Raw genomic sequence first — 14,407 nt, forward strand, 5'->3', positions numbered from 1 at the left:
ACACCCAGAGATCCAAGAAGCTCAGAAACCCTAAGCTCAAGAAACATGGTGAAAAATACACCAAAGCACATCATATCATAGTCAAATAATCTAAAATCAGCAATAGAGAAAAATCTTAAAAGCATCCACAAAAAAGATGACATTACATACAGAGAAACAAAGAATGATAGCAGACTTTTCCTACAATACAAGCCAGACAGTAGAGTAACATATTTAAAGTACTGGGTAAAAAACAGTCAAACTGTAGTTCTATAGCAAGTGAAACTATTTTTCAAAAACGCAGGTTTCACAATGAGATACCATCTCATACTAGAAAGTGACTACTATTATTAAAACATCAAAAAAAAAAAAAAAAACAGGTACTGGTGAGGCTGTGGAGAAAAGGGAATGATTATACACTGTTGGAGGGAATGTTCAGCCACTGTGAAAAGTGATTTGGAGATTTCTCAGAGAACTTAAAAGAGAACTGTGTAATCTGACCCAGCAATCCCGTTACTAGGTATATATCCAAAAGAAAACAAATCATTCTACCAAAAAGACACATGCACTATGTTAATTATAGCTCTACTGACAATAGCAAAGACATGGAATCAACCTAGGTGCCCATCAGCAGTGGACTGGATAAAGAAAATACGGTCTATATACACCATGTAATACTACGGAGCCATAAAACAAATGACATACATCCTGTCCCTTGCAGCAATATGGATGCAGATGGAGGCCATTACGCTAAGCAAATTAACACAGAAACAGAAAACCAAATACCACATGCTCTCGCTTATAATGGGAGGTGAACACTGGGTACTCATGGACTATAAAGATGGCAACAATAGAAACGGGATTATTAGAGGAGGGACAGAGGTGAGTATTGAAAAACTAACCGTTGGGTGCTATGTTCACTACCTGAGTGATGGGAGCATTTGTATTCCAGCATCACACGATATACCCAGGTAACAAACCTGCACATGTACCCCTAAATCTAAAAGTTGAAAAAAACGCACGTTTCAAAAAGGAAAAGTTCTGTGTTTCCGCACTTGTCCATTGCTCCTCAGCATTCTACGGTGGGTGTTTCTTTTTGACAGCCACAGGGGACAGACTACACCAGTGCAAAAGATCTGAAAGACAGCCAAAGTCCCATTTTTCACTGCAAAACGAACCATTCTGGTTTGTAATTATCACAGCTCAAAGTAATCTCCTCTTCCTAAGCATTACCCTCACAGCATTTACGGATACTCCTTGTACTATAACTATTTATATTTATATATAAATGTAAACTATACGTACACATAAACTATACATGTAGAACTATTTACATATTTGTCTTCCTCTCAAATTATGCTATAACTTCTTAACGGCAGACACTATAATTTGGTATTACCCATCAGACCTAGCACAAGGTCTTATACGTATTAGATGCTCCACAAACATTTCCATAAAAGTTTATTCACAAACTCCTGCTACTAACATTCTTTCTTTTTCTTAGTATTTTTTTTTTAACTCACGATAGCTGTTTGTCCTGAACTAACATTATTGATATGTGTGTAATCTTCCTTCTAATACGGTTACTGCTGTCTCAGTAAATAATGGTTGAATTATTCCTATGCTCTTCCAGCCAGCCAAGACACTCTTATACACTGGTATGTGTTCTTAGCTGTCCACACACGATGGTGACCTTACTCCTCTCCTTCCCATTGTAGTTACCATTAGTTTCATGTAGCTAAACATTGGTAAAGATGCCCTGAACACATCTAAGTGTTTAGAGGCATTGAGCAGGGGTAGTCTATATAGAAGAGAAATTCAAATTTCAAGTGAAAAAATAAAGGTATGAATACTGAGATTTAAGCAGAGTTTACAGAGTTGGGAGGCAGATATAAGCAAGAGCAAGGCAATGAGAGAAGGCAGCGGTGCAGGTAGAACATACAGGAAGATAACATGCAAGTATCTTGAAAATTTTCAAAGAACACAAATAAAATCTATTAATATCACCCTCTAGTAATATGCTGACTATACAGTAAATGCTATTAAGACTTGTTATAACAAAAAAAGAATTTCAGGCTGAGTATGGTGGTTCATGCCTGTAATCCCAGCACACCGGGAGGCTGAGGTTGGGAGGGTCACTTGAGTCCACAAGTTCAAGACCAGCCTGGGCAATATAGTGACCCCCATCTCTACAAAAAATTTAAAAATCAGCCAAGCATGGTGGTGCACACCTATAGTTCTAGCTACTCAGGAAGCTGAAGTAGGAGGATCACTTGAGCCCAGGAATTTGAAGTTGCAGTAAGCTATGATCATGCCACTGCACTCTAGTCTAGACAACAGAGAGAGACCCTGTCTATATTTAAATAATAATAAGAAGAAGAATCTCAAGGTCAGAATAAAGAAAGTTAAGGTTGAAATAGAAGGAAAATAAAAATGGTGAAAAGGAAGTATCTTTAAGAAGACATTTTAGAAATAGTACTCCTGCTTGAAAGACCAAAGAAAGCTGAGAGAAGCCACTGGATCACTTAGACAAGAATGGTGTCTGACGATATATACAGCTGAAAATAATGAGTCAATAAGTTATGGCTCAATTGCTCTAATCAAGGCAAAGTAAGAAGAATAAAAGAAATATGAGCAGAGGATAAAGCTTTGTTGCTAGAAAGAACTGAAAGGCAGAATAATTCCTATAGGAAGGGAAAACCCAAAACCTCTGACACAATATTACCAAAGAATGTTCTATAATATTAAAATAATGAATCATACAAAAACATCTAGTACTATGTTGCAGAGTCCATCCAACAGAAGGTAGAGTGAATGTTTTATATATATAGCACTTTATATACATATAGCATATATTAATATTTTGTCATGTTATTATATTATATTAATATAAATTAATATTTATATATAGCATATAAAACACTTTATATATATATAAAGATATTATGTGTTAGTTGTATAAATGATAATTCAAATGGAGAGTGTGGGGAGAATTGAAGCATGTTTTGTTTCTGGTAAACAACAGCTGTAGGCCAGGCATGATGGCTCACACCTGTAATCTCAGCACCTTGGGAGGACGAGGCGGGTGGATCACCTGAGGTCAGGAGTTCAAGACTAGCCTGACCAATACAGTGAAACTCCATCTCTACTAAAAATACAAAAATTAGCCGGGCGTGGTGGCACGCACCTGTAGGCCCAGCTACTCAGGAGGCTGAGGCAGAAGAATCACTTGAACCCAGGAGGCAGAGGTTGCAGTAAGCCGAGGTTGTGCAGTTGCACTCCGGCCTGGGTGACAAAGTGAAACTCCGTCTCAAAAAAAAAAAGCTGTGCTGCTTTAATGTAGCACGCCTAAGAGGCAGATTATTTAGTTGAAGGGTGTCCAATCTTTTGGCTTCCCCGGGCCACACTGGGAGACGAATCGTCTTGGGCCACACATAAAATACACTAACACTAACAATAGCTAATGAGCTTAAAAGGAAATCATACAAAAAAATCTCATAACATTTTAAGAAAGTTTATGGATTTGTATTGGGTCGCATTCAAAGCCACCCTGGGCCACATGTGGCCCGTGGGCTGTGGGTTGGACAAGCTTCATTTGGCACAAAGAGAACATGATCTGGTAACTACATATTGCTAAGGAGTCAGCTAAATGTATGATCTAGAAACACGTCAAAATTAAGGAAAACTATGTAAATATGTTGTTTCTCTGCTCAACAGTCCAAAAGCCAGTACCCTGAGGAGCCTGAATTACAAATACTGTAATTCAGATGACCTAATCCTACCCCAGGATAGGAAGCACAGAAGCCAAGAAGTTTAAGAGTAGTTGGGTAAAATGTCAGCTTGATTCTACCAGGAGCAGATGAGCACGAAATTATTGCCACTTTTGGAAAAATTTATTAATCCCATTACAGAGTTACTGGAGCAGGAATAGACAAATCAATAGAGCAAAACAGATCCAGGAATGGATGAGGTTTCTTTTAGCACATGATAAAGCTAGCACTTCAAGTTAGTGGTATAAGAACACTGGAAAACTGGCTATTTGGAAAATAAAAAATAAAAGGTGAATTCATAACTCCCTTCTTAAAATGCCTAAATAAATTCCATATAGGGAGCAGATTTAAATGTAAAAAAAGTAAATTATAAAAATACTAGAAATGACCAGGCACAGTGGCTCACACCTGTAATCCTAGCACTTTGGGAGGCCAAGGTGGGTGGATTGCTTGAGCTCAGGAGTTTGAGACCAGTCTGGGCAACATAGTGAGACCCTGTCTCTACCAAAAAAGAAAACAAACAAACAAAAAACAATAGCCAGGTGTGGTGGCATAGCATGCGTTTGTGGTCCCAGCTACTAAGGAGGTTGAGGTGGGAGGATTGCTTGAGCCTGGGAGTTTGAGGCTGTAGTGATCTGTGATGGCACCACTATACTCCAGCCTGGGTGACAGAGTGAGACTCTGGGTCAAAAAACGATACCAGAAGTGTAAGTGAATATTTTTATAACCTTGGAATAGGAAGACCTTTACAAAAATGCTACAAAATCAGAACCAATATTTAAGGATTTACTTTGACTACGTAAAAAGTTTATGCAAAACACCAAAGAGAAAGCTGAAAAAAACTGGGGAAAATTATTTGTAACATGACAAAGTATTAATGTAGAAAGGGTTTCAATTAATATAAAAGGGTTTCAATTAATATAAAATTATTTGTAACATGATAAAATATTAATATAGAAAGGTTTTCAAATCAATAAGAAACAGGCCAAAACCTCAAACAGGTTTTTGGAAAATAGGCAAAGAACATGAGCACCCAATTCATAGAAGGACAAAGAAAGAAATGGCCAAATGATACCAATATGAGCTAATTTAATCTCTTAAAAAAAAAAAAAAAAAAAAAAAAAAACCAGGCCGGTGCAGTGGCTCACACCTGTAATCCCAGCGCTTTGGGAGGCCAAGGCGGGAGGATCACTTAAGCCCAGGAATTTGAGACCAGCCTGGGCAACATGGCAAAACCCTGTCTCCACAAAAAATTTAAAAAAAATTAGCCGGGTATGGTGGTGTGCACCTGTAGTCCCAGCTACTCAGGAGGCTGAGATAGGAGGGTGGCTTGAGCCCAGGAGGTAGAGGCTGCAGTGAGCCAAGAAAGAAAAAGAAAATAATATGACATTTTTGCCTTTCAGACTGGCAAAGATTAAAAGACTTGACAAAATGTATCCAGTGACAGCATAGGGACCACAGTACCTTCTTCTATGGTGGGTGGGAGTACATAAATTGCTGTAATTTTTCTGGAGAGCTATTTGGTGATGCAAATAAAAACTGAAAACATCCATATCACGTGACCGAGCAAATCCTATTCTTAGGAATTTGTCATAAGGGGATAATCACACACCTTTATAAAAGATGCCATATATTGGGGTGATTACTGCAGCTAACAACTACTGAACATTCCCCACAGGTCATCTTCTGTGTTAGGTATCTTATACACATTATTATTTAATCCACATAACCCCATGAGATATTACTATACCTGTATATTACAAATGAAGAACTGGAGATTTGTTAAGTAAATTATGTTATACCATATAACAATTTATCAGGTGCTATTAAAAATGTTTCAAGAACAAGGAAAAAAAGAAACATTTAAAAAAATTTTAAAAAACAAAAACAAAAATGTTTCAGGTATTTACTGACATTGAAAGATATTCATAGCATATTAGTAAAAAGTAGGCTACAAAACAGCATGTGACAACATATGTGCATATTTATGGTTAAAATGATATCTGGGACCGGGCACAGTGGCTCACACCTATAATCCTAGCACTTTGGGAGGCTGAGGCAGGACAATTGCTTAAGCTCAGGAGTTTAAGAACAGCCTGGGCAACATAGTGGGACTTTGCCTCCACAAAACCAACAACAACAATAAAAACTACCCAGGCCTGGTGGCAAGCACCTGTAGTCCCAGATACACTGTTTGAGCCCAGGAGGTCAAGGCTACAGTTAGCCATGATTGTGCCACTGCACTCTACTCTGGATGACAAAGCAACACTGTCTCTAAAAAAAAAAGATATCTGGAAGGATACCCTTTAAAATATCAATAGCAACCGTCGTATTATAGAATTGACACGGGTGCACTCTTCTTTATAGTTTTTCTAGAGTGCATGAATTACTCTCATTCTACCTCCAATTGGCAGAAATCATTTTTAAAATAAAACTATGTAAGTAAGCTATTTTAGTTAAAAAAAAAAAAAAGAAAAGTATAAAGGAAAGGGTAATATAAAAAGCACACATAGACCATGTTAACTAATTAATTAATTTATTTTTTGGGGGCAAAGTCTCACTCTGTTACCCAGGCTGGAGTGCAGTGGTGTGATTTCAGCTCACTGCAACCTCCACCTTCCAGGTTCAAGCAAGTCTCATGCCTCAGCCTTCCCAGTAGCTAAGATTACAGGTGCATGCCACCACGCCTGGCTAATGTTTGTATTTTTAGTAAAGACGGGGTTTTACCATGTTGGCCAGGATGGTTTTGAACTCCTGACCTCAAGTGATCCGCCCACCTCAGCCTCCCAAAGTGCTGGGATTATAGGCGTGAACCACTGAGCCTGGATGCATGTTAGTTTATTATTTATATTACACTAGCTAACAGGTATACCAGAAGGTTATAGGATAGGTCAAGAGCCCCTGCTACACTGAGGCACAGGAACATAGGTGGTTCTGACGTAAGGTAGACCTCCTAATATCATTAATCACTGATACACTAAGCTGCCTTTTCAGAGTCACATTCAGAGCCTTTTGTCTATTACCTATTGAATAGTGATTTCTGGTGTCCCAGATGGTACCAACAGCCATCTACTGCCCTCGGTAGGGGAGCTCCGAAGCAGAAGTAACTGGCTAGCATTTATAGCTGCCATCTGACTGTCAAATAGATTTTCAGGAATTCATTATGTTAGAAAGCAGGGGACAGCTTGTACTACCTTCTCTGAAAGGCATCCACCTTGAGAGCTGATGATATAAGACTCATCCAAGCATTTATTGCCTACCATCTTAAAGCAGGAGGCCCCCACACTTCAGAGTTCATGAATTAGCACAATGTCCATTTCTGGGATCATCTGAATACTCCCTAGGTTCTGTTCACAAGATTCTTCATGGAAACAACCATCTTCACATCTAATTAAACTAGAAGCCAAATTAAATTACTGTTACCATAAGCTTGGAAAATTTAAAGTTGGGCCCAAGAGTCACTGTAGCTTGGAAAAAAATCTAGTCATGAGAAACTTCTATCTTTAGTTACACACATAATCAAAAATAAAACACTGAAAAAACTAACACTGGCACTACTGCGTGTGGGTCAGTTTTCCCAAGGCAAGGCCCAGCTTAAAAGCCACTTGCTGACGGCCTGACCATGTACCCATTAGGAGCAGCCTTTTTGACAAGCAAAGAAGGAGGTGAATTCAATGATGGCATTCTTCACATACATGCCCTCTTTCAACAAATATGTCTGCATGCCTACCATGTGCTGTGATGATACATGCTCTGAGCTACTGAAGATTATACCCTATCAACAGGCATCTTACGCACAGAAATCTAAAAAGAAAGGCTAAACACATTAGACTTTTAATCTACAGAAGTCAGCCTGTCACACTGAAAACAAAACTACAAAAGAACGTTAAGCCTCACCCAGTAACTAACTGGCTGGGATGGTAGGCACAAATCATTTTCTCTGTTGGGAATCCATTTCCTCAGGAGTAAAACTGAGGATTACGAAGGCAAGGCATTGGTGATCCCACAAAGACTGGGGATCTAGGATTAGTCTTCCAAAGCCCAGTGAGGCCTAGAACACAACCTGAGTGATGCTTTTGCAGGCAGGAAGAAAATCCTAACAGAATATAGCTCTGTTAAATTAGGCACTGCTAGAATCATAAAACATGAGCCAGAAATAAGATCACAAATGTCCCAGTTCTCATGGAGTCTATTCTTGGAAATGAAAAAATTAACTACAAAATAATGTGCAAGTTTTCAAATCTATTTAATTATTCAGAGTTTTCTGAGGGAGCATGATACAGAGGAGAGTACCAAGCTAATAATCAGTCAACCCGAATTTTATTTCCAGCTCTGCAAAAAGCTGCGTGAAACTGGGCAGCACAACCTGACATCATTACCAAAGTGAGGGGGCTAGAATGACAATCTTTCTAGTCTTTCTAAGCTTTAAAATTCTATGACTCATCAACAATTCAGCCACTCAGTTTGCTTTTCAACTGCTATGTATCTGGGTTTTTGTTGTTTTGGAGATCGGCTCCCTGCTCCACAATAGGCCAGTGTTCAAAGGACAGGGGCAACAGCAACCTCCACGATTTAGATGCCTCAGCAACCTGGATACGCACTGAAAAGAAGCAAGGAGACCCCTGATGCCACTATTATGCATTAAAAATCTGTGCATTTGACTTCTAAGAGAAATCTGCAGACCATCACTCTAATTCAATTTACTAAACTAGTTAGAATTGTCTAATGTTAGAAATCTGCTTTCTTAGCATACAGAGGAAGCAAATCAAATTTGAGAGTGATATATGTAGAGACAGACAGGGACAACAGCAAGAGGAAGAGGATATTACAAGAGGAATTACAAAGGGAGTATCATTTCTGCAGGAAAAAAGCAAACAGGCAGACAATGGCATTAAGTTTATAATCTAGGACATTTGAAATGGGAGAAGATAGCCCATATATCTCAATAGCCCCTGTAGGTATTAAATATTATACCACATTAAAATACTGTGAGTCATGTCTTAGTCCATTTTCAGTTGCTATAAGAGAATATCCAAGACTGGGCAATTTATAAACAAATGATGTTTATTTAGCTCACAGTTCTGGAGGCTGTGAAGTCCAAAAGCATGGCATAGGCATCTGTAGAGGATCATCCCATGGCAGAAACTGGAAGCAAGCACAGGAGACACAGAAAAGAAATAGGAACAGGCCAGGCATGGTGGCTCACGTCTGTAATGGCAGCACTTTGGGAGGCCAAGGCAGGTGGATCACTTGAGGTCAGGAGTTTGAAACCAGCCTGGCCAACATGGTGAAAATCCATCTCTACTAAAAATACAAAAATTAGCCAGGCATGGTGGCACAAACCTGTAATTCCAGCTACTTGGGAGGCAGAGGCATGAGAATCCCTTGAACCTGGGAGGTGGAGGTTGCAGTGAGCTGAGATCACAACTCTGCACTGTAGCCTGGACAAAAGAGTGAGACTCTGTCTCAAAAAAAAAAAAAAAAAAAGAAAAGAAAAGAAAAAATAAAAGAAATAGGACCAAACTCTCCCCCTATTATAATTAACCCACTCCTGGGATAAAGGCCTTAATCCATTCATGAGTTGGTGCCCTCATGATATAATACCTGTTAAAGACCCACCACTTAATACTGTTACATTGACAATTAAGTTCCTAAAACACGAATTTGGGGAGGCACACTCAAACCACAGCAGTCCTGGTATAGCATAATTTATTATCTTCTTAGTGACCTAGACTCATATTGTTGACCAAGAAGCAGAGAAGTATATTAGAATGATTTCCATTAAAAAAGCAAGCAAACAAAAACGCTTTGGCACTTACAAAAGGGTAGGCTCAGTTTTTGAAAGTCACTTCCATGAAACAATTCATTTCTCAATAAATAGCTACATTTCATAATTTTTTGCATTTAACGGCTATATCTTAGTTCATTTTAAAGAAAAGAAAGTGACAAAGAGATATGCTCCAGTTGCCAGCTGACTGAGCCGAGAGAACCATGATGGCTGGCTGCTTATCCCTTGGGTGTGGGCGCTAACCCCTTCCCCCATTCCCTCTGCTACAACCACACTGGCCTTCTTCCAGATCCTGGAGTATGCCAAGCTCTTTTAGACCCAGGCCTTATGAACATGTTGTTCTCTCTGCCTGAGATACTCTTCCTGGCAAAATTCTATTCAAGTATCAGTTTAAATAATTCCTCAGTGAATCTTTCCTAATACCCCAGACTAAAAAAGACCTGTCAATTATTCTCCTGTGGTTACTATTTTTCTTCTTGGTAGTTACCACATTTATAATTATATATCGTTTAGTGCCATTTTCTCTATTGGTCCATAAAGTTCCATCAGGATAGAGGTCTGGTGTTCTACACCAGTTCCCAGGACCTGATACAGTGAGTGCCTCATGTGTGTAGGTGCTCGATAAACATTGCTGAATTAAAGAAAAACAATAATATTTAACCTTTACTAAGCACTTATTATATTAGTATTATATATATTAAGGTACTCACTGTTAATTTATAAAGAAAGCAGCAGGCTCAGAGACATTAAGTAATTTGCTCAAAGTCAAAAAGTTGGTAAGTGGCAGAGCAAGGCTACAATATCATGTCTGTCTGACTCCAGATTACACATTTCATGACTACTCTTTCTTCAGCACTGTGGGAGGCAAAAGTGATGAAGGACTCATAGTACAAGCTGGACCCTACCTTTAAGGAGTTTATCATTGAGGGAATAAAACTTCTATAAATGAAACTGAACACAAGACAGAAGTGTTGTATTACATGGAATAGTCCAAAATTATAGGGGAGAACAGGAAAAAACTAACAAGGGCTAGAAGGGCATTCAGACAGGAACAAAGCCAGGGAAACAAAGATGGAGAAGCAAAAACCACACAGGGAGCTGAAGGGACTGGTTAGAAGGTCACTTTAACTGGAACAGAGCGTTAACATAGGCCAGGAAGTGGTGAAATAGTAGGTTAAATAAATATGCACACAGGCCGGGTGTGTTGGCTCACACCTATAATCCTACCACTTTGGAAGGCCCAGGCAGAAGAATCATTTGAGCCCAGCAATTTGAGAACAGCCTAGGCAGCAATAATAAGACCTCATCTCTACTTGTTAATAATTGTTAAAAGTTTAAAAAAGCAATATGCACATAAGAAAAAATAATTCCATCAACATTCTAGTCCGCTATTCTTTCAAGCAAAGTTCCTGCGAAGTACCTATCACATTTCACCAATATTTCTTGAAACTTCACAGAGGTCAGTAAAGCGCAAAGCTAATAGTAGCTGCTCAGTTAAAAGGGTGAAATATGCAAGGTGCTATTTCAGAGCTATCAACTTAAACCACAGTCATTAACTCTAACAAATTAAAGCTTAATGAAGGGGAAGAAAAATTGTTATTAAATTATAGTCTTTAAAAAATAATTTGGCCAGGTGCAGTGGTTCATACCTGTAATCCCAGCACTTTGGGAGGCTGAGGCAGGCAGATCACCTGAGGTCAGGAGATCAAGACCAACCTCGCCAACATGGTGAAACCCCATCTCTACTAAAAATACAAAAATTAGCCAGGTGTGATGGTGCACACCTGTAGTCCCAGCTACTTTGAAGGCTGAGGCAGGAGGATCACTTGAACCCAGGAGGTAGAGGTTGCAGTGAGCTGAGATCATACCACTGTACTCCATTCAGCCAGGGCAACAGTGAGACTCAGTCTCAAAAAATAAATAAATAAAAATAAATAATTTTAAGTTATTTAAACCTATTTACTAGCCAGGCACAGGGATATGTGCCTGTAGTCCTAGCTAACGCAGAGGCTGAGGCAGGAGGATCACTTGAGCCCAGGAATTCAAGGTTGTAACAAGCCATGATTACACCCCTGCATTCCAGTCTGGGTGACACAGTAAAGACCATGTCTTTTAAATTTTTAAATTTTGTTTTAAAACAAAACAAAAACTATTTAACCACATATGCTTGAAGCTATTATAACCAGATGACCAGGTATCTGATTACTGTTTTCTGGTTATTAATCTGATTATTTTCTTCTCCATCTCCCATAGCTTCAAGAAAGGCATTTTGGGCTGGGTGCAGTGGGTCACGCCTGTAATCCCAGCACTTTGGGAAGCCGCGGTGGGTGGATCACGAGTTTAAGACCAGCCTGGCCAAGATGGTGAAACCCCTTCTCTACTAAAAATACAAAAATTAGCCAGGCGTGGTGGCAGGCACCTGTAATCCCAGTTACTTGGGGGGCTGAGGCAGAGAACTGCTTGAGCCCGGGAGGTGGAGGTTGCAGTGAGCTAAGATCACATCACTGCACTCCAGCCTGAGCAACAGAGCGAGACTCCAAAGACGGAAGGAAGGAAAGGAAGGAAAGGAAGGGCATTTTGAATAGATGATCTCTCCCTAACCCTATCTCCCACTCTCCTCTTTTTTATCCTGAGTCCAGTGATACAAGTAGTACATTTTTTTTTCCTTTTAGATATGGGACCTCACTATGTTACCAAGGCTTGCGTATAGTGGTTATTCACAGATGCAATCATAGTGCCCTATAGCTTTGAACTCCTGGGCTTAAGCTATCCTTCTGCCTCAGCCTTCCAAATAGCTGGAACTCTAGGTGTGCACCACCACCTACTCCTAATAATTTTTTTTTTTTTGGAAGACAGTATCTCGTTCTATTGCCCAGGCTGGAATGCAGTGGCGCAATCATAGTTCACGACAGCCTCAAACTCCTGGGCTCAAGTGATCCCCTCACCTCAGACTCCTGTGTGGCTAGGGCTACCGGCATATGTTACCATACCAGGCTAATTTAAAAAAATGTTTATACAGATGGAGTCTCACTCTATTGCCCAGGCTGGTTTCAAACTCATGGGCTCAAGCAATCCTCTCGCCTCAGACTCCAAAAATCTTGGAATTATAGGTGTGAGCCACCCTGCTTAGCCAGAGCTAATATATCTTAGTCCACATGTAGTTCTTGTGAGTACCTATAATAATTCTCTAGAAATATTAGAGATATGAACAAAATTAAGCACATGTACAAATATTTAAGCATCTAACTGGTAATGTGTCAGAAGCTTTGTAGAGAAAATCATCACAAGAAATCCTCAACAAAAGAATATACACTAAATCCTATACCATCTCTTAATCTTCACAATGACCCTAAGAGGTAGTATTAGTACTCCCGTCTCATAGATGAAAAATCTAAGGTTCAGAGAGGTTAATTTGTCCATAGTCACCACTGAAGTTTGAATCCAGGTCTAATACCTGAGATCCTGTTCCCCCAAACCACTGCCTCAAACCATCATCAATCATATTAACAAAAGTTTGACATAATCACAAAGGCTTAAAAAAAGAAGAAAACCACTACATACATGTCTTACACTTCTGCCAATCTTGACTCACTTTAATTCTTGCCACTCCCACTCAAGCCTGTCATCCAGCTCTGCCAAGTGATAAACCAAATGCATTTATGCCTCATCCATCTGCTTTAATATACATGCTCCTCAAGATTTGACTCGAGGGCTGTATCTATCAAGATCACCTGGCTGACAAGCAGGCCCTGTGGAGGCTGTGACACATCAACAGGTTTATTAAGGAATTATACGAATCACCTTCATACGGTACTTCAAGGTTTCACAATATTTTAACATATATTTTCTCTTCAAAACTTCATGATAATCCTCCATTTTATGTGATGGGACGCGGAGGCTTAGAAAGGCTAGTTCAGCTCTGCTGAGGGTACTATGACCTTGAGGAGAAGAGTAGAATTCACAACTATATTACTTATAACTGGGATCTCATAATTTTGCCTTATCCCTGAAGCAAACGCATTGATTTCAACACTCCTACGAAACACTTTCAAATACAGCACCACGTTGGGACATCTATGTTCTACTCCCAGCTCTTGGCCCATAAGCAAGTCAGCCAGCCACATCAGCAAAAGGGCTCTGACCAGCTAATCGGCCCAATGATCCATGATTCAAACCGTTAAGCACATTATCAGCAAGAGTTCAATCTTATCCTTGTTCACAAATGTTGAGAAAAATCTGTTCATAGGCATCACCGACTTACAGCTCTTGGCTTCCTCATGCCTTGGCTCACATTCTTCAACAAGGTCCAGAAGTTTAGGAGTGTTTTTTGGAAACGTTTAGCACTTCAAGTATAAAGGATGGTCTGCCCCGCCGTCCGTTCTGCTTTCCTCTGGAACCTTCGCATCCAAGACCAAAGCAATGGCCGGCCTCTGAAAGGGGAACTCTTCTTGGCTCCCCATTTCTACCTGTGGTTCCTCCAGCTCTAGCCTCATGTCTAGCACTATCTGTTAAAACTCTTTCGTAAGTAAGTCCTTTTGCCAAACTCCCTACCCACACCCCTCGTCTTTACATCCACCACAAAAGAGCTACTTTTTTTTTAACTTCCCTATATGTTTTCCTGGAAACCGTAGTCATACTTCCCATCAACTACCTCACCCTAAAATAAAGTTTCTATTGACCATCCCTCGAACATATCTTGGATTTTCCTACTTCCTTCGTGTCTTTACAGATCTCCCTAAAAATCACCTCCACTTTGATTCTCTCTTCAGCCAGAGGGCTTTCCCAACACACTGCACTGCAGTGGTCAAGCCTTCTTCCAAACTCCCCCTGAGACATCTCTGAACACCTAAATTCTTTTGTGTGTGTGTGT

At 39.8% G+C, this 14,407-nt stretch overlaps 1 protein-coding gene across 1 annotated transcript in view; it reads right to left on the reverse strand.

Moving 5' to 3' along the window:
- SORT1 (sortilin 1) overlaps nt 1-8,871 on the reverse strand; it is a 79,384-nt gene extending 70,513 nt beyond the window's left edge. The window contains 1 exon segment of the mRNA XM_017858772.1: nt 8,827-8,871. Within this exon segment, the coding sequence (XP_017714261.1) occupies nt 8,827-8,856 (30 nt within the window). The 5' untranslated portion in view covers nt 8,857-8,871.
- Between the last annotated feature and the right edge of the window lie 5,536 nt (nt 8,872-14,407).

The sequence above is a fragment of the Rhinopithecus bieti genome, unplaced genomic scaffold (assembly GCF_001698545.2).
Source record: "Rhinopithecus bieti isolate Rb0 unplaced genomic scaffold, ASM169854v2 scaffold_48884, whole genome shotgun sequence".
Taxonomy (NCBI): Eukaryota; Metazoa; Chordata; class Mammalia; order Primates; family Cercopithecidae; genus Rhinopithecus; species Rhinopithecus bieti.